General features: G+C 45.6%; 2 protein-coding genes across 3 annotated transcripts; one reads left to right on the top strand and one right to left on the bottom strand.

The window, feature by feature from the left end:
- Positions 1-527: 527 nt before the first annotated feature.
- ARMC7 (armadillo repeat containing 7) lies at positions 528-3,026 on the top strand. Its single transcript, XM_013178995.3, has 3 exons — positions 528-840; positions 951-1,094; positions 2,013-3,026. The coding sequence occupies exons 1-3, from the start codon at positions 774-776 to the stop codon at positions 2,348-2,350; spliced, it is 549 nt and encodes a 182-aa protein (XP_013034449.3). The 5' UTR covers positions 528-773; the 3' UTR covers positions 2,351-3,026.
- A 4,906-nt stretch (positions 3,027-7,932) lies between these two features.
- JPT1 (Jupiter microtubule associated homolog 1) lies at positions 7,933-18,939 on the bottom strand. Of its 2 annotated transcripts, none has more exons than XM_048064237.2 (5): positions 18,732-18,937; positions 16,046-16,188; positions 15,349-15,446; positions 13,362-13,389; positions 7,933-8,911 (listed from the first exon to the last, which is right to left on the bottom strand). In XM_048064237.2, exons 1-5 carry the CDS (start codon positions 18,785-18,787, stop codon positions 8,763-8,765), a joined length of 474 nt encoding a protein of 157 aa, XP_047920194.1. In that variant the 5' UTR covers positions 18,788-18,937; the 3' UTR covers positions 7,933-8,762. The 2 variants fall into 2 exon arrangements, with proteins under 2 accessions (XP_047920194.1, XP_047920195.1); XM_048064238.2 differs by lacking the exon at positions 7,933-8,911 and adding an exon at positions 10,377-10,455 and having other exon boundaries at positions 18,732-18,939.
- Positions 18,940-20,013: the final 1,074 nt, after the last annotated feature.

Raw genomic sequence — 20,013 nt, 5'->3', positions numbered from 1 at the left:
AAATCAGGGCAAATTTCTGCTGAGCCTACCCCCAGTGCATGGTATTTATGTACCTTCACTTAGGGATTTCCACAAAGTGAACCACGTTTGAGTCCGCTTGTGGTGCACGTAATGGAGCTTTAATTAGAACTACCCTTCTTCAGAATCACCTAATTGCTCTGTGTTTAGACCAGGATGTTGTACAACCAGGGAGGAATTACCTGTTACCGTTTTAAGTAGCTCCTTCACTGCTTTTTTTTTTTTCCAGGTAGTTTACCTTACCGTGCATGAGAAGTGCTTAAAACCCCCAAATTTCACCAAACACAAAGTGAAATACCGAGACGCGAGTTTATTTATTTGCAGTTATCAGGAACAGGCTTTATTTATTTGCAGTTATCAATAACAAGTAATGGCTCCATCGGTTTCCAGCCCGTACGCTGGGACTGAGCCAGCGCCTCCAACAGCCCCGACCCCCTGCCGCGGAGGAGGAGCCGCGGCCGCCGCTTGAGGAGAGCGACGCCCACAAAATGGCGGCCGCCGCCTGAGGACAGCGACGCCCACAAAATGGCGGCCGCGCCCTCCCCGCCCACTCCTCCTCCGGAGGCCCCCGGTAGGCCTCAGCTGGGCGCGGAGGGGCGTCGTCCCCTGCCCCGGCGTCGTCCCGGCTCTTTCCCGTGTGCGGTCGGGCCCTGGCCGTGTGTGTGCGTGGTCCGCCGCGGTGCCCGCCTCCCCCCCGGGGAGGGGAGAGCAAAGCACCGGTCTCTCTGCCCCCGAGCTCGTTGGGGAGCAGCGGGATGGAGCTGGGGAGGCTGGAGTACCTGCAGGCCCTCGTCACCGAGTTCCAGGTGACGGACAGCTCAGGTAACCCCACGTTTAAAAGTTTGAGCTCCATTGCTTGCTAGTCTTTATGTCGCACGTGGCAGGTGCCTCTGGCACCATCCCCTCCTTCACACGATGCTTCTCCCTTGCAGAGGCCAAGGAGCAAGTGCTGGCCAACCTTGCAAACTTTGCCTACGACCCCAAAAACTACGAGTATCTCCGGCAGCTTCAGGTCCTGGATCTGTTCCTCGATATGCTGACTGAAGACAACGAGACCCTTGTGGAGTTTGCTATTGGTAAGAACTGCACCCGAGTACATTCATAAAACAACCCATAGGGGAAAGGGATGACAGGAGCTGGGGTGCCCATCCCAGCACTGCCATTCAGCATCCACTCTCACCTCAGGTTCAAGAAGGCAGGTGACAGTAGCTGTACTGCATTCTGGCAAGCCCTTGGTTGGTGGAAAGTGAGTGGAATGGGGTAAGAGGAAATGACTTTAAGGGCAGTATGTCTCCTTCATTTTAATGTAGCTGCTGTGCTTAAAAAAAATGATGCTTTCTGGAAAGGATTTTCTTTTTTAAGACTCTTAAGAAAACACTAGCTGACAGCAGTACAGTGCCCTCTAATGACATACAGGGGGAGGAGTGTTCTGGTGGAAAATCTCCAGGAAGAATAAAGAAAACAGCCCAGGAAGCAGCTAAAAGTTTTCCAACTAAATCTTACAGAAAACCTGGATACGTATTTTTGTATTAGAAAACATGGATCGGCAAAATATTGGTCAGCACTTAGAGATCAGCACTTGTACTCAATTGGATTTAAGGAAATAATTTCTATTACCACACTAAGTTGGAAAAAAAAGGTTATGTAAGATAATTAATACCATCTTGCAATTCCTGAGATGTAGAGTATTTGTCTCTTACTGTTCAGGAAAAATATCTTTGTGTACTGCCTTATAAAAAGGAAGAAAGATTGAATGGCCATCCAAGGACAACCCAGTGCAAGTGTCTAACAGGGCAGGATCAGATTGTGTTAGTATCAATAAATATAAACCTATACAATACATTCAGGCTGTTGCCATTTATTCCCAAATAAAGTGCCCAATTCCCAAACAGGGAAAAAAAAGGCAGAGGGGAGCAGAGAGAAGAGCGCATCCTGTTAAGTGTGCAGAAAGAATTTGTCTTGCCTGTGTCAGACACTGTCTTTTGCTGTTTCAGGTGGTCTTTGTAACCTGTGCCTGGATAAAACTAACAAAGACTATATTCTGGAGGCCAATGGGGTAGAGCCCATAATAAATTGCCTCTCCAGTTCCAACGAGGAGACCGTCATGTCAGCGGTCACAACGCTGATGTACCTGACAACACCGCAGTCCCGCCAGCAGACCACAGCTCTCCCAGTGGTGGAGTGCATGCTTCGCTTCTCCCTCTCAGCCAGCAGACGGCTAAGCAATCTGGCAACTGTCTTCTTGGAGGATTACTGCACACCTCTGCAGGTGGAAGAGGCTCAGAACCTAAGCAGGCACACAGCAGTAGGGATTCCTCTCCCTAAGGACTGAAGATACCAGAGCATTTGGGAGCTTTTAATGGGGAGGCCTCCCTCTGTTTTGCCAGGTCTCCACTTTCTGCTCAGCAGGTCAAGAGCATGGAAGAACAATGGAGTGGGAAATTGGTCAGACGAGTGCTGGATTTTAGTTATTAATAAAGAGGACGATACAGCACTATAACAGGCCATGCATAAACTGCAAGCAAATATTTAAAATAAAACAGGTTGTGGCTGTTGGACAGCAGGTTGCCAAGTGCAGCTTGCACAAATAATCCTTCCTAGCAATTGTATTTTTCTGTTTGGGTTATTGGGCTGACATCCCCTCCAGTTCCTGGCTGGTTTTGCTGCAGCTCCCGCCTTCATCGTCAACTCAAATGACTTTGAAATGTCACATAAACTTCATTCTTCCTGCAGAAGAAAAATGTTTCCCTGCCCAAGCAATTTGTAATTTTATTACATTGCTTTGGTACTGAATGTGCCATCCTATCATCATGCTATAGGCTAGTAACTTACTACACAGAACAGGTTGCAGCTATGCTGTAAATTGGGAAGTGGAAAGTTATCTGTCTTTCATTACCACTGGTGAGAAAGGTGAAGATTGAAAAAAGGCTCATGGCACCCTGGCTCACAAGAACAGCTGTCTCGTAAAACCTTCTCTTAATAAAACATTAACTTAAATGCTGTGTAAACAGTTTTGTATAAACTCATAAATATTTCTGTACAGCACTTGCAGTCCAGCCTTCACCCACTCACTAACACACATGGGCCAGAAATCGAAGCCAGCTTGGTCTCCTTTCATTGTCAGCCAATCAAGCAAAAGGCAACCCAAAAGCCAGGGTGGCTAAATACGTAAAATACAGGGTTTGGTTGTTGACGACAGTGCTCCCTGAAAGACAACAACCCTGTGCCTGTGCAAGTTCCAGAGCTTTACTTCCTCTTTTTCCCTTTCTGCTCCCAGCCTAAAACACACAGGAGTGAGCTTAAAAGCACAAAAAAAAATCTGCTTGTCTTATAGTATCTCTTCATCAATAGCAGACATCAGGAACAACTCTAGAGATTAGCTGAATGCAGGACAAGCTTCCAGACACACGGAGAGGACTCAGGATGTCTAAGGAGGGCAGCTCACTTCATTTTATAACCGTTTCACCCCAGTAGCACCCCTGCCCTGGTCACAGTGCCCTGCTTCCTGGGGCTGGGTTTCCCTGCCAGCTGGTGACCTGGTTATTACCCTGGCTGTGGGACCAACCAGCACCCCGTTTTTGCATTACTGCCTGCATTTGCTTTCAATTTTTAAATGCACAGATAAGACATTCTTGTGCCTTTTATTATTAGGAAATCCACTGGCTTGAGTCCAGCTCTGGTCAGTTAACTTTAAGAACTGCAGACCAGTGACTGTTTGGTGGCATCTCTGCCGGTCCCAGCACACGAGGCACCGTGACAGTTCTCCCTCGGCAGCCACCATTCCAGCAGCACTCGGGGCTGAGCACACCTCCAGGCCTGCGTCTCATTCTCAGACAGAGAGGTTAAGCTTCCAGTATCTCTTCTACTCTAAGACACACAAATCTTACCTTTTCTAGGGTCATATGGAGAACTTCAGCAGTGTCAAGCTAGCATTTTTCCACAGGCATTAAAGTCTTACATTCCCACGCCACCAAACAGTGCAGAAAGCTTAGTTCTTGTAAGTATTCTTCAAAGGCAGGCTGGCACCCTCTGCTTAGCAATTGTACAAGATTGCTTTTATAGTACAGCTGATGATGTTCTATCACCAGTGGAATATGAACACACAAAAAAACTTTTAAATTAAGCAGCGATGAGTACTCAGCATTAAAGAAATCTCTCAAATGATAGTGCTCACTCAGCTGTCAAAATTTACAAATCCTGCTAAAACAGCAGACAGAAAGTTGGAAGCACTGCAGGAATTCACACGCAAATCAGAAGAGGTTAAGGAGTCTAGGTGAAGACATGGCAATAAGACCTACCCAAGTCTTTGTTTCCACACAAGGCCTCACTGATCTCAGCAACAATTCCTTGGAGCTCTTCCCAGGGAGATTTGATTACAGAATCAGTGTCTGAAAAGCTTGTGTCTGAAAGCTATTTTATCCTAGAGCAAGACAACAGAAACTGGCAACTTTCCACATCACAAAAAAAAAAAGTCTGGCTTTGCTGAGCGAAGAAAGAAATTTGATTTGATGACTCTGAGAACCATTTCTCAAAAACAAAAAATAAACAAAAAAACAAACCAAACAGCAAAAGTAAAAAAACAATTTTCTTTCTCATTCTCATCCCACCCTTGCTCTGTCTTTTGGAAGAACCATCTGCCCATTCTCTGAAGCCTAGTCAAGCCACTGTCCCCATGAGTTTGCCTTGGGAAGTCAGCTGTGTAAAGTAGGAGAGCTACCACATCAGATCAGCCTGGAGGTTTGTTTAATCTAATTTTCTGGCTTCAGAGTAAGTTCCAAAAACTCTCAGGAACAGCTGCCCAGGCGAGTGACTTCTGGTGACTTCCATTAGTGAGATAACAGCTTGGACACAAAGCTAGGAGACTTATATCTGTGCCTAAGCTTTTCCCATTTTCAACACTTACAGTAATTCTAGAAATTCTTCCCACTGCTGGAGATGTTGAATCATTTTTTGAAACTGTCTGGGGACAGGTTTTACATCCTAGACACATGTAAGATAAATCCCTGCCAACGAAACGGCTACACACCTCTAAGTGCTTGGTTCAGGCAAGTACAGTAAAGAAAGTCTTGAACAAAATGCTTTCTAAATAAAAAGGCTAAGGATTTACAGTGTGAAATTAATGATCAATTTACGATAAAACCAAAAGAATAACCAAACAGTTAAGCAAGTAATGGATTGGGTTTCAAGAGACAGATGATAAGCACCGGCAAAGCACAAACAACACTAAGAGGGCACTGCATAAATCATTATCACAGTGCTTCCAACCCCCAGACACGGGGGTATCTTAACACCTCTGATGTTCCTGGATAGCCCTAGTAGACACCTGTCACGAAGAGCTCAGTGTGTGGCTGATCCCAGCCCAGATTCTGTTTCCCTGCACAGACACGTGGCCCCGCAGGCTCTCGGTGCCCATGCAGAACTAACAAGGTCTGTATTTTTAACCAGCTGTGTTATTTACATAAAACTTGTAGGATCTTTGCAAAATTATTGTTCCGCCAAATGTACCTAAAACTGCCCAGACATCCAGAGGTTACTGAAGAGGGAGACGGACATGAATACATAGACCCAATTTCCTTATGAAGCCCGACTAACAATGAACAGCAAGATAAGAACTTTCTGCCCCTGCTGATCTGCGTGGGACTCAAGCCACTTATCTGGTTATTTCATTGACACACGTAGAATCTGTGAACGAACAGGATGACTGTGAACCAAATTAGGAAATAAAGGTGTCAGAAATAGAATCGAATGAAACATTCACATGATCATGATCCCTTAAATTACTTCTATTTTTTTCTTGTCCCACTACACCTAAGTGAGACTCATAAAAGGAACAGATACCTAAACACTACTCACTTAAGCAATAAATTGTGTCCGTTTATATAAAGCAAGAAAGAAAATGTCTGCTGCCCGTATTTACTAGTTCCAGAAGTTTCAAGCATCAGCAGCCATGGATCAGAGCTCAGTCTGCTTGGAGCCTGTGAAAATACTCTGGACCCAGCACCCCAGTTTGTCACACTGCTGCAGAAGCCAGCACCTAGCCATGGAACAGGAAGGAAATGGATGGGAGTTGTCACTTCTTAGAAATAAAAAATAAATAAATTACATGCTCAGTGCAGGATCTTAAAAGTTAACAATGAACTTCACAGGGAAAGCATATGGCACAGCCTGGATCAGCACCCATCCAGCTTTCTTCCAGATTCCCAGTTGTCCTGTGGTAACAGGAAAGAAGCACGAGTCTGGATTTACCGTATTTACAATTTTGCCTTGCAAATAACTCTGCTATTCATTCAGTCATTAGCAAACATAATGGAAGCTACAAACAGCAGCAATTTGCACAGATATAGGGTGCACCTCAAGCTTTTTACATATTTTTCCAGATCACTTCCCTACCGTGCACTTTGCTTCTCAGAGCGTGCAGAGGGAATGATGTAGAAATGGGGCTTTATTAGCCGTGTAAGGCCCATATATTTTATCTGTATTTTTTTGGCCTGCTAGGGAGCTACATTAATGCTTCGGAGTGCTCAGGGAGCTGCAGGGACGTTACCACCACTGCTGCAGAGCAGCCTGTGAGCATGATTCTGCGAAGAACTTCACCCTCAGTTATTTTTACACCAGAATCCCTCATTCTCACCCAAGTCTCCCTGAAAAGGGTAGGCAATCTCCCTGTAAGAAGCAGCCTCTTATCACTCTAATTAAGGCTGCTAGCATCAAAGAACTCTCCGCAACGCTCCTATGAGCAGGGGAGCCCAAGCTGTGCACTCCCCCCGCCCACAGCACCCCACCACTCACCCCGAGCTCCAGCCTGTTGTACTGATCCGGCACGAAGTCCTGCTGCTCCACCAGCTCCAGGCGTGACTCACCACAGAAGCAGGAGAGGAAGCCCCGCAGCGTACACCCTTGAAGTCGGCCAGGGCACCGTCCATGTCCACCAGCACCCACGTACCCCCAAGCACGGGGTGAGATGGGATTTGCAGGTACGAATTCCCCCCCCACCCAGGTAGGAGCAGAGGTGAGTAAACCACTAACTGGGCTTATGCCAATGGTGAGAAACAAAATTGATCTGCAATGATAGCGAGCAGCTGCCTTGTTATGAGTGTCGTGCACCCTTTTAGTGAGTCTCAGCTGTGACCGCAATGCTCCAATCAAGACAGGTGGAAAGGCAACTTGGCTTGCCCAAAGTCTCAGTAACTGTAAAGGAGAATTTAGAGGTTCCTCTGGTTGCGGAGCTTGCAAAAGAAATGGAAATTTATCATTTTCCTCCTCCTAGGGCAGGAAGCAGGTAGGCATGATTTACATGTACCCAGCAGCCAGACAGCATTTCATAACAGCTGTGGGGAAGAACACCCCCAGCTGTAGGGGAGGAAGAGCACATTAGAGCAAATCCAGTTTTATAGGTTAAACATGTAAGACCAGGGCTTCTCCAAAACTGACTTGGAAAGCTGGGGTATTTTTAGATCCTGTTCTTCCAGGAGGGGGAAGGGTGAAAAAGGCACAGTCCCTCCTGCACACATAGCTCTGTACAAATCCCCATGCTGCGGCTTATCACGCAACAGATACCCTCCAGGACAGTAGAGTACTTGATCGTTTGGTCTCCCTTGCACCCCCTTTCTGGCCAGGGTCTGATTTATTTTTGTGACAAGAAACTTTCGTTTCCTCTATTTTCTTGAGAAGGAAATATTTCTGGTAAAACAAACAGATTACATGTATCAAGCCATATTGCATGCTTCTCTGTTCTAGAAGATAAAACCAAAGAGAAGTTGGACACTTTCTTCAAAGGGAGATGGCATGTGATGGTACCCCCAGGTCAGGTGTATGAACTCACCTCTTCTGCTCCATCCCACCTATGTTGGAATAAGGCAGGTCTGCTGAGAGCAACGTGGAGCCAAACCCATGAAATAAAACCCACACAGGAAACACTGCTTCAAAATTTCTATATTATTTACTTTAAGCAACAGTCCAGCTTCGTGAAATTACAACACACACTTTAAAGGATGAGATTTTCACCTCATGGTCAAGCACCAGCATGATCATGCACAGCATTGAGTCAGTTGTAAAAAAAATGCCCTGTAATTTTTATTTATTTTATACGATCCACTCCACCTTCACTGATTAAAGTGTGAATACATCCCCTCCTAGCATCAGGCCAGGTGGCTCTGGTCATTAGCCCTCTATTTGGCACATACCCTGCTTCGTAGTAGTCTAGTACCAAGATTGTTTTATTTTGTTAAAGGCAGCATGGTGTACACTAACCACTTTAAATGGCACAGCAGGGCTCAAGGCATTTACCACATGCAGACAATGAATTCTTTTAGATCCCTGAAACTCACACGTGGAGGAAGGGACCGCTCTTACTGATTGTTTGCTGGCCTCTTTAACCAGGACTCTAGACCCTTTGTAAAGCTAAGGGGTTCTAAAAATCTCAGTACAAAAACCCGCTAAGCACATTTAGAACCAATCTACTCTCCTTTGAATTACATTACTATACTTCATAAAGCTTTCCCTCAAGTCTATCACTAGAAAACACTCATGTCACTTCCAGTAGATCTGGGGGAAACACAGGACAGAAGTGGAAAAAAACAAAACAAAACAAAACAAAACTTGATCTCAAAAAAGGATGGAGTACATAAAGTGCTTCTTTTTAATGAAAGAAATTCGAGATGTACAGTCAGGCTCAAGTTGTGCAGTTCACAAGCATGGGGGAAAAGAAACAGACACGAGTTCAAAACAGTCAGGAAAGGAAAGGTTTAACCAAGGACTAGGCTGGACTTGCCACCAGGTGGATTTCTCCTGGACGGTGCAGGTGCTGGTGCTACTGGGCTAGGAACAGGTGCAGCAGGCAGGGATTTTTCTTCATTCTGACCTGGGGCAGCTTCTACATCAGCCTCAGTGTTTTCTAAAAGAAAAGAAGCTTTTAAGGTATTTGATGTAGATAATGAAAGCCAGAGGTTTCTCTGGCTTAAACAGAAGATCAGCCCCACTAAGTTTTCTCCAGGCTTACGGACACACTCAGAGTGCTGCTGTAATCTGCTGGCACGACAGCCTTTCAGCTGCCTGAAGTATTTTTCAGAAGAACTCTGATGCCTCACAGTTCAGTTTCAGGCATTCAAGAGTCGCAGTCACTCAGCTACTATTAGGGGATCACAGTTTTGGTTTTTTTTTTTTATGACAAGCAGCTACAATTAAGTCATGTACACAGTCAGTGTACAACCACTCTAACAATTTCAACTCAAATCTGAGCAGTTGCTGGAAACAGAAGCATCAGTGCTTGGAAGCAAGAGCTCAGGTTCAAACTACATTCCCTATTTCATAACTCGTGTTTAGAGGGAAGAGTGTCTGACACACACTTCTGAGGCTTCACACAGAACAGACTGGGGAATAACCATGCATGGGTAGGCTCAAGTCTTACATTCCCTGGAAAGCACATGACAGCGTCATCTGCTTTAAATACTTCTGAAGAACCACAAGTGAAGACAGGACACAGAAGGAATTCTTCACAGGAAGCACTTTAGATACTCTAGCAAATAACTAATATATTAATTAGTTGTCAATGAAGTAGGTAAGGACAGCAAGATCATTAGCACCTCCTATTTTTATAAATTAATACAATCAGTTATGAGCCAAAAGCCTAAATCAGCACCAAGATGTCTTCTGATGCTTGGGGGTGTGGGTAAGCATGGGTGGGGGTGCATGGCCAGCTCTGTGAATACATGTTTCATCTGCTTTTAACAGATCTTAGTTTCATCTAACGAATACTAGCTCTCTTTTTGGAGGATTTGGGAACATCTGCACATACACCTTAACCAGTACCTTCACGATTTTGCTCATCTTGATTATATTCCCTCTCTCCCAGCCTTCTTTTCTGACTGAAGATGCACCACCATTTTAGTCTCCTCATAAGGCAGTTGCTCTACCTCCTTGATCTTTTCTGCTACCTTCCTCTGCCCCTTCTTTACCCCCACTACAACCATCTCATCTTCACACTTCAGGGACTGCACACACAATGCAAAATGCAGGCATATCGTTATTTAGAAAAGCAAAACATCTTCTTTTCAGTTCTCTTCCAGATGACATTCAACAATTTGTTGCCTTCCTCCAAACATTTCAAAGAATTTTCAGTAGTTAAACACAAGGCAGATCTTGAGAGTTAACTGCTGCACAGAGCCAAACATGGGACTGGCATGGTTTACGTGATTTTTTCCTAGGTGGTTTAAGTTACTATTTTTTCCTACTTACTCATGCAAAGACCTTTTAATCTGCCCACTTTGTTGAGTTCTTCTGACCGTAAGATTTTTCTCACATCAGCACATTGTAAGAGCTTAGCTATCACCAACAAAATTGGAGACTTCACTGTTCATTACCTTTTCCAGGTCATGGATGAAGACACTGAATAGAACTAGTCCAGTCCCAGCACCACTTCCCATGGCTCATTTTTCCAACCTGAAAAGCAATCACTAAACCCTACTGTTTGCCTCCTATTATTCGGCTATTTTCTAATCCACAGGAGATGCTTTAAATCCAATGCTGTGGCAACTTACTGTTGGTTTTGAATTGTTTTGTGTTTTTTTTAATAACTTTTGATGCAGGATTTTATCAGAAATGCAGAAAACCCACTCATGTGGGGAAACCCACTCAAAGAACCCTATAACAAAGAACCCTAGCAGCTTAGTATAACCTCCATGCAGTCAGATAATTTACAGTATAGATTCTCTGCTGCATTCATTAACCCACAGGCACATCTGAACAAAATAGTTTGAATACTAAGTTTTAAGCTTGAAGCTTCTGCAGCTCATGCATACCACTGCCTGCTTACTCAGCAAGCTGAGAACAACTGTGGCCATGCCCGCTGCTCGTACGGCACTGAATGCTTCATTGTCTGTACTTCAAGCAGACAGCCCAAGTACTATGAAGTACTCGCCATGATAATCTGTCTACCGAATGCCAGACTTCACCTTCCAGTGTATCGTGTAAAGGCAGTCACTGGTGACAGTCAATTAAGCACTGTCTAGTTCTCCTTAGCTAGTCACGTTCATCAACTACACAGCACTAACTGAATCACAAAAGAAACATGAATTACTAGCACAGGAGAATTTGGGGAAGTTGCTATAGCATGTTAGAGACTCATTTAGCCAGCTGATACACACAATAGTTCTTCCCACATAATCAAGGTATAGCACAGCTTGCTAACCTAGAAACTGAAGTGGTAAAAGGCAACAGGATCAGATTAAATACTGAAGTTCTTCCCTTATCAGAAAGGATATAACCTCTGAGTCAGTTTGCTAGTGAGTACACTGCAAACTATTGAAACCCTTGATGCACAAAAAGGAACTACAGATCCCAAACAGGAAGTATGAACACTTCTGCAAAAGGAACAACTCTTCTTCCCCTAGACAGACATGATTAATAAAAATGCCATATCCCACCTGACACCTACTTGGGGTTTTATCATCATTTACATATAGAAAATCATTTCCAAATGCAAAAGAGGAAACTTTTAATGATGGGAGCCTATTAAAAATCTAGTTGTGCTGTGAATTTATAAGCTGACAGCTTTTATTTGGAGGCATATTCATCCCCTTTCAAACCCAGGAGACAGCTATGCAATGTCAAGTGCAAAATTACATGTGCAACAAGTGGGACGTTCACCATCCAGTGTCTGCCATCTCACACAGCGGGAATATCAAGTGGTGGAGTGAAACAGCCAGCTCAACAGGACTCTGTGCTCCATTAAGCTAAGATACCCAAATCTATCAAAGGGAGAGATTAATTTAGCGGTGCATCAAGATCCTCAGGTATCTGCCACCTACACCACTTCCAGGAACCATTAACTTCTTACTCCTTCCTAAGTACTACCAGTGGAAGCTGAACAGCCAAATGTGTCAACCATTTTATTTTGCCATGTCTGTCTTCAAAAGTTTAATTTTTAGTTAACAGCAAACAACTCCAGTTAGGAACGCTAACTTGGTGTTACTGTCCAATAACAGATTGCTTATTCACTTATTTGGAAAACCACTTCCCAGCATAGATACACTCAGTACTTGATAAGGGCGTCCTTTATTGTCACCTTCTGGAAACAAACCAAAGGCCAACAAGTATTAGACCTGTGAAAGTGGGAACTTGTAAGAGTCAGGAATATCATTTTGTACTTAAAGTTTCAGTCAGGTGTTGCTAACCCAGGCAGCCGTATTTCTGCTGCCTCCAATGCCACCTCCTCTTGCCTCACCACTCCTTACAGGCTGTCTTCTAACCCCAGAGTGAGCTGCTTTAAACAAGTACCAGGAGAAGGAGCAGAGCCCTCAGACCAGCGTACTTCTGTTATCAAACCACATTCTCCTACCTGAGGCACAAACTCTAACTGCCCACTAGGATGCTAATTAAGATCGGACAGACAAGGGAAAGAAAGACTAAAGCAGCCTGCATAGTTTTATTAGAAGCAGTGATGATGTATCACAGACTGCCGGAGGAGCAAGACTTATTTTGGCCAGAGATACCACTTAGAGGTAGTTAATAAGCACTCTGGAAAACCTCTCACCCTCCCAGCAGAAGTCTGCTCAGGATATGCAACTGCTAATAGCTGTAGTGATCCTCCACAACTCTTAGGTGTTAGAAGTAACACGTAAAGTACTTGGTCAACACACACATTCCTCACATCAGGAAGTAAGCTATTCTTAAGGTAAATCTTGCAAAGGAGAGATTTCCACCCTCAGAGCTAAAAAAAAAAAAAAAAAAAAAAACCAACAACCCTTCAAGGTAAAATGCATGCTGCTAGGGGAAGTTCCTCTGTTTACATGAAGGGTTCAGTATGCACATGCACTTCCTTGGCAAAAATCAGCATTTAAAAAAGCAACAGGAACTTAAAAGCTAGTTAATGCAGATGCTTTCAGATGCAGTAGCTGTTCCTGCTTATTTCTGTGCATCAAGTGTTTGCTGTGTGGAAAGACACTATGGAAAGAGGTAAACTGCTGAACTAAAATCTATGAAGTTGACTGTACTACTTAATTATAAGCTACTAAAAACAGTATTATAGTCTTTCAATGACTTAAGTCTTTGCAAGATGGTATCCACCTTGCCCTCTAGTACTTAAACAAATCTTGACACCAGCTGCTGCTGGCAAAATAAATGAACAGGACTGTTCTTGTTTTTAACCTGATGACTAAACAGAGGCATTCTGCCATTGCATTCCATATCCACTCTTACCAACTTCCACTGAGGTAGTGAGGTCATTTTATTGATTTGATGGAATCAAGGGAGAACCCCAAGCTATCTGTCTTGAGAGAAACCCGTGACCTCTTCTATTGAATAAGTACAAACTGTTTTTACTAGAAGAGCCTGAAGGAGTTACTCACCAGAAGCTTCACCACCACCATCTCCTCCCTAGAAGAGAGAGAGTAACACGTTAGATCTCATACTCAAAAAAGTATTTTCCCCCTACCTCCATCAAAAGGGTACTCAATACTCCGTGCTGTGGCCAGACATGCTGCTCTGCCCAACAACACCCTGACAGACCCAATGAAGAACTTTTAGAGCAAGAACAGGCTCTTAGGAGGCAGGTATCAGAGTAGCATGGCTGGTTCTAGATAAGTATTTATGCAGATTAATATGATGGTTTTGTAAGCACCAGTTCTCACACTGTGACTAATTGAATTTTATCAACTGCTTATTTACCTGACATACTTTTAAAAATTCAGACAGATAGTACCAAAGTAATCTTGATGACCTGTAATATATGGTATACTTGGTACTCCCACACTGTGAAGGATGCAGGTGTCTTACAGCACTATTATATACAGCATCCTTCATCAGGCAGAACTGACGGTAACCAGAACGTTGCAATTGCCAAGCAGTAATGACAAGAAAATCATACTCTAAGCAATTAGAAATATTTTGGTGTCCTCTCCTTTCTCCTAAGCAACTCTTTCCAACACCAAACGTATCTTGAACAAGGTCAAAAACATTTGTTCCATCCAGGATATTTAACTTCATTTGTGAAATATCAAAAAGTTTTAGACAATGTTATAGATAAAGTTTTCTTCATTACACAAACAGCTAAACATTCTTTTCATACTCATTTGGTTCAGACTGTAACGACACTGTAACAACACAAAGATACAGAAAGTCCACCAGCAGCAGCAGCAAAGGCTTCTCAATGGCATGAGGTTTTATCAACTTCCATAGACTTAACGTTGTTAATTACACAGTGAACCTGCAGTCGTTAGGGTATTAGTACACAGAAATGCATGCAAATATATCCCCTCAAATCTCAGACTGCGCTATAGTACATTAGCTCCAGCTTCTGCTGCTTGTAGCTTTAATCACTGCACAAAATTAAAGTATTCCGCATTACAAGAATCGTGTTTGCAAAGCTGAGAACCACAAGACAGAGTATTTAATACAATTAAGTAGAAAATAGAATTAGACTAAACAGTTTACTTTTGTTTTCTGTGGTAGCAGCTATAAATTTAATCTTGTGTTTGCTAAATTGGAACAAGATATTTTATGCAACAAGGAACAATTCTGTGGCTCAGTGAGGCTATTAATAACAAAATGGGTTAAACTGATGATTGACGCCAGTTATCAAAATAAAACTTGCTATTTATAACCCATGAGGTTATACCCAAAAGGTATCTATACAAGATTTAAATGGTGATTTACCTACAAAGTTCTGTTCTGAAAACCTAAAGCTCAAGAGGTTTCTTTTTTTTCACCTATGGAATTTGTTTTTGCAAGTGCAGTCTGCTCTAGGTTTCCCTTTTTTTTCTTATGTTCAGAGGAATTATTACTCTATGTCCTGTTTTTTCCATTAACTATAATAATACATCAATCAAAGGCCATGTTAACACTATAAATTATGCTCCATATTGCTATCAAGTAGTTTACACAGAAAATAACATTTCTGATGGTATTACTAAAGAGAGTAACAGAAATAAAATAAGCACTCATGCCATTGAGGGACATGGTGTTGGGATATGAAACCAAGGCCCTTGTAAGTCAATAAATCCACACAGTTCAACGTAGTAACTATTGTTTGTACAATCTGTTAAAAAATAATGAAAGCAATTAATGCTAAAGTGAGATCTCACACCACTTCATTACTGTCCATCAATAAGAAGAGTTAAGGGCTCTAGAAGGCACCCCTTTGAGAAAAATCCGAGCCTCCACCAGCATGCTGTAAGACTATCATACGGAAAAGAGAACCTTCAGGACAAGAACAGGTTTGAGAATAAGACTTTGAATCCTGCAACACTTTCAACTGAGCAACCATCAGTGATAAAGCAATCACATACAGAGATCAAAGTGTCCCCTTATCAGGCTCTTCGTAGTTAATGTACTGACCTTTGGATCTACAAAGTCTCCATAGTTAGCATCAGTTGAGTTTCTTCTTTGTGGTCCAGATGATTCACTGTCTTCTCTGATTTCACCTGGCTTAGTCCCTAGAAGCAGAGATTGATTCCAATCGGTTGCAAGATTAACTTACTGGGAAAGCAGATGAAAACTGATGTGGTGCTCTTCCTTTCTGAATGACAGCTTTAACATCCCAAGGTTTGTCCTGGTTCTTTACATAACGACTCACAAATTACAATTGTACAGCTGCATCTCACGCAGGGTCCCAAGGCCAACCCTACTGGAAATGCTCTGCAGAAATGGAAGCTTAACCCCAGCTGCAAGTACAACACAAAGCTAAACTTCCTCTGATTAATCAAGATCAGCACTCTTCCACATACTAAGAAACAAGTTTGCCCTATTGTAACATGATTAATTTGGAGATATCACATCCAAAATACATTCCTCTTAGCTATCTGCTTGCAACACCTATGTCCAAGACATACAGTAAAAGGTAATTTTGAAAAAGAGTTTGAAAGTAATTCAAAAAAGAAAAATTCCCATGCAAGTAGACATCATTTCTAGCCCCAAACTACCAAATAGGAAGTGAACTCAGGTTTCCACACGCAGACACCAGCAGCTCCAGGCCAATACCAAGAATGGATTAATGCATGTCAGCAGACCTGCGAACAAAGCACTACATTCTTACCCGATGATTTAGCCCAGGAAGGTGGATTTTCTTCAGGAGTTCCAAAGATGCTGGATGCCATTTTGTTCCTTCGCACGGGTTGCTCTTTTGGTTCGTCAAAACCCAGGGAAAAGTTGGACCCGCCACCAGGAGGACGCAGCACTCTGGAGAGAGATTTAACTTTACAACCTTGGGTCTTTATAATCTGCATTACTGAGCAGCACTCTTAATATGTAAAACAAGACTAATAAGCTGAAAGATCGTTGTTGGCTCTTGTAATGGGCAGTTAGTTGCATGGGCTACGTTCTGCCCAAATGGAAACTGTGTGAGATGACTGTATTATGCATTGGCTCTTAATAAATGACGCTCACTGTTATGTCTTCGGTGCATAACTCAACCTATAAAGCTAAACTGCTTGCCAGCATTCAGACAAAGTACTACATCTCCACTGCTCTTCCTTGGTGACATTTATCAAAACCAAAATACTCTGTACTCTACTTGTGTCCTTGCTTCACTTGGTGTCAACAAGAGCTGCCACCAGTCTTCAGTGTCTGACCAAATTAAACATATATATATAATTATATAGGCACGCCAGAATCCAGCTTTTTTTAGAGAACCCTATGAAGGCAATTAATCTTCAAATTGGCAGCACAGCGAAGACCAAAGTTTGGCACATGAGTCAAAGTGCTGGTTGCATCACTGATGACTGGGCTACAGCCTCTATCTGGATTTGTTTCATCAGAAAAACCCTTAGGTCTGCAGCGTGCTACTGCACTGAGCTTAAAGAGATTTGAGCATACCAACAGAAATGTGCTTTCACGACACCCAGTGCCCTCAAAGGAAGACCAGAACAAGCTAGGGAAGGTGCATACTCCTTCTTCTTTTCTAAGAGTTTAATTGAGATGCAACACAAAAACACTTCTCCAGCCTAAAATACTCAAGACAATGGCAAGAAAAAATCACAAAGGTGTTGGACGTGAATATTTAGTGTTACTAAACCAGCTAACTGCTTTTTGTTACAAAACTCCTTTCCAAATATATAATTAATAATGCTCAGGAGCTAATGGGAGGATCCCACTATTGTGTAAGATGCTTTATGAATCCAAGAACACTTTTGTGATCTGCTGCTTCTCCTTTCTGAATTAAGGGATATAGTATAATGGTCTTGAATCACTCCATTACCTTTTTTCCCCTGGAGGAAATGTCCCTGTGTATTTATTTTCTTGGCTACATCTGTTACACTTACTAATTTGAAGAACAGATTGTTCAAAAAAGAGGGCTCATCCCCTCATCTTACGTCACCTTATTTTACCACAGCAGTGAAACCAGTATTCTCTTAGCAGCATGACAGTTTCCACAGAAGGTCTTAATGAAAGTAACAGAAAAGGAAATTGAAGCAAAAAAAAGCAATCACTCAAACTGTTTAAGAGAAGTAACCACTTTTGCCAATCCAAGACAAAAGGTTGACAGATTTTATTAGAAGCTTCTCTCGACCCCGAGATGCTTTAACATGCTTCATCAAAGCTACAACTCACACTTCAGGCAATGAAGTGTTCTTAAAATTGCACCTGATACCTGGTGATGTGCACTGAAAATTCATCCACATCCAGGAAGCACTTGTCAAGAGGTTTTTCTTTTTTTTTTTTTTTTTCCTCCACCCCAAAGAAAAAAAAAGCTACAAGCGAACAGGAAGCATCTGCTTTGTCAGGCCAAACCTTACAGAAAAGACAGACGCCAAGGCTCGGTGCTAAACGCGAGCCTGCTCTCACTGCTGCAGCATCCACCAGCACCGTGCACGCCAAGTGCCGCGCATCCCTTCGAGCCGTACTTGTCAAGTTTTCTTTGTTCCAAGCAGGGCCACGGCTTCCTCCACAGCGGTGCTGCCTCCCCGCTACCCACCCAGCTCCCCTCGGCCGCCCGCTGCTCCCCCGAGCCCGGCTGCGGGGTGGGAGCCGGGGCAGGGCTTTAGGTGTCCCCCCCCCGAGCCCCGAGGGTCACCCAGATCGAGCAGCCGCCCGGGGGTGGCTCACCCCAACCCGCAGCGGGGCGTGGGCGATCGCCGCTTGGGCCGGCCGGAGGTCGGTGCCCGCTGCCCCCCGGCGGGGGGTGCCCGAGGTGGGGGGGCCCCAGAGCAGACAATGGCGCCTGCCCCCGGCCGCGCCCAGCCCGAGGAAACCCCCGGGGCTGCCCCGCCGAGGGGCCGGGGAGCAGCGGCACGAGGAGGGGGGAAGGAGCAGCAGCCGTGGAGGAAAAGGGGAGACTGGGGGGGGAATCGGGGCGCGGTGCCCCCCCCCACGCCCCCTCCCCCGGCTGTGGCTGCGCAGCGCGGAGGGAGTCGCCTCCCTTCTTTGTTAGGAGGCGGCTGAGGCAGACGGGAGGCCCGGGGTGGGTGTGGGGAGCTCCCACCGCCCCCGGCCCCGCACACCCACACACACCCCGGGCAGCTGCGGCAGGACGCGGCTTGACCCCCCCCCGGTACCCCCCTCGGAACCCCCCGGAGCCCCCCCCCGTACTTGCCAGTACCCCCCATACCCCCCCGAGCCCCCCAGTGGGTGCCCTCCTCCCCCCCACACACAGCCGCTCCCCCCCCCCCCCCCCGAGGACCTGAGGGGACGGGGGAGACCCGGCCTCCGCTGCCCTAACGGTTCCCTAACGGTCCCCAGGGCCACTGCCGCCGCCGCCGCCGAGCCCCGCTCCCCCGGCGGACCTGGAGCTGTTCCTGCCGCTAGGGTCCATGCCCGAGAAGGTGGTGGTGGTGGTCATGGCGGCGGGCGGGAGGAGGTGGAGGCAGGGGAGAGGGCTCCGTCAGGAGGCCGGCGGGAGGTGACGGTCCCGGGAACGGAGCGCGCCCCTTCCCCCCTGTCGGACCCTGCCGGCGCTGCTGCCGGTGACAACTGCAGCCGCCGCCCGCACCGGCCGCGCCTTTTATACTATCCCTAAGGCCCGCCCCCTAGCTGCTTTCTCATTGGATGATTCAAACCCAACCCTGGGCTCCCATTGGATAATGCCTTGCCATTCTGCCCTTTGGCCCGCCTCGCCGTCTATTCTGAGGAGCCTCGGCTCAGCCTTAAAACCCCATTGGTGAAGAAATACGTCTGCTCTACGGTGACTGGCTGCGCCTGGGTGGCGGCGCCCTTTGTTGATGATTGGCGGGAGGGCGTGTCGCTCAGGGGAGGCGAGTTGCGATTGGCTCAGCCGCGCATGAGGCAAGACAAAAGTCTCCCCGGCCTTCCCCTGGCGGAGGCCGAGGGCTGTGAGGAGCAGCCCCCCCTCCCCCCCCCCACCAAATCACCTCAGGCGGCCACCCCGGCGCCCCCCGGCCCTCCCCAGGGCCTGACCCCTCGCACCCATCCCCACCCGGGGAGGGGACCTGGCCTCCAGCAGCTCGGTTCCCTCAGAGCACGGCACAGCGCAGCCCCCGAGCCTTTGAACAATAGGCAGGGAGGCCATGGAGGTGCTGAGGTGGCCGGGTGGGGCTGTGGCGGTTCCCGAGGCTGGTTCCATCTCCAGCAGTGCGTGGGAAACGTCCGACAACCTGCAAAGACACAGCGGGCGGCTCCAGCAGGGCCAGTCCCAAAATGCCCTCACCAGATTTTGGAGCAGAGGATTATTCTGGGCCAACGAGGCTCGTCCCACAAAGTGTTGGGCATGTGGGACACCAAGCCCGTGGCTGAAAGGCGCCACGCTTCTGTTCTGGGTATCCATCCCCAGTGCCAGCACAAAACTTCGATGGCACAGAGGGCAGCAGTCATCTAAGCCAAACCCACCTTCGGCTCGGTGACTGAGGCCTTCCTGACCTCCACAGAGCTTTCAGACACAGACGCTTCCTTGGTCACCACTACTTTTACTCCAAAGCTAATGCACTACGAAATGCACTGCTGAAATTATTGCAATTAGCACTTGCATAAAGGAGAAGAGGGCGAGAATACCCTTGCCTGTTCTAGACATCCCTCCCAATTTGCACTAACAATAGCTTTTAATGCCCTCCA

This window comes from Anser cygnoides, chromosome 19 (genome assembly GCF_040182565.1).
Source record: "Anser cygnoides isolate HZ-2024a breed goose chromosome 19, Taihu_goose_T2T_genome, whole genome shotgun sequence".
Taxonomy (NCBI): Eukaryota; Metazoa; Chordata; class Aves; order Anseriformes; family Anatidae; genus Anser; species Anser cygnoides.
This window is presented reverse-complemented; position numbering and strand designations above follow the sequence as displayed.

Bases quoted from the DNA above. Each gene is read 5' to 3' on its own strand.
- JPT1 (XM_048064237.2), bottom strand. From the start codon at position 18,787: ATGACCACCACCACCACCTTCTCGGGCATGGACCCTAGCGGCAGGAAC. The intron at 16,189-18,731 runs GTCCGCCGGGGG...ATCTCTCTCCAG, and splicing joins AGCGGCAGGAACAGCTCCAG to AGTGCTGCGTCCTCCTGGTG. The intron at 15,447-16,045 runs GTAAGAATGTAG...CTCTGCTTCTAG, and splicing joins TTCCTGGGCTAAATCATCGG to GGACTAAGCCAGGTGAAATC.
- ARMC7 (XM_013178995.3), top strand. From the start codon at position 774: ATGGAGCTGGGGAGGCTGGAGTACCTGCAGGCCCTCGTCACCGAGTTC. The intron at 841-950 runs GTAACCCCACGT...TCTCCCTTGCAG, and splicing joins CCAGGTGACGGACAGCTCAG to AGGCCAAGGAGCAAGTGCTG. The intron at 1,095-2,012 runs GTAAGAACTGCA...TTGCTGTTTCAG, and splicing joins CCTTGTGGAGTTTGCTATTG to GTGGTCTTTGTAACCTGTGC.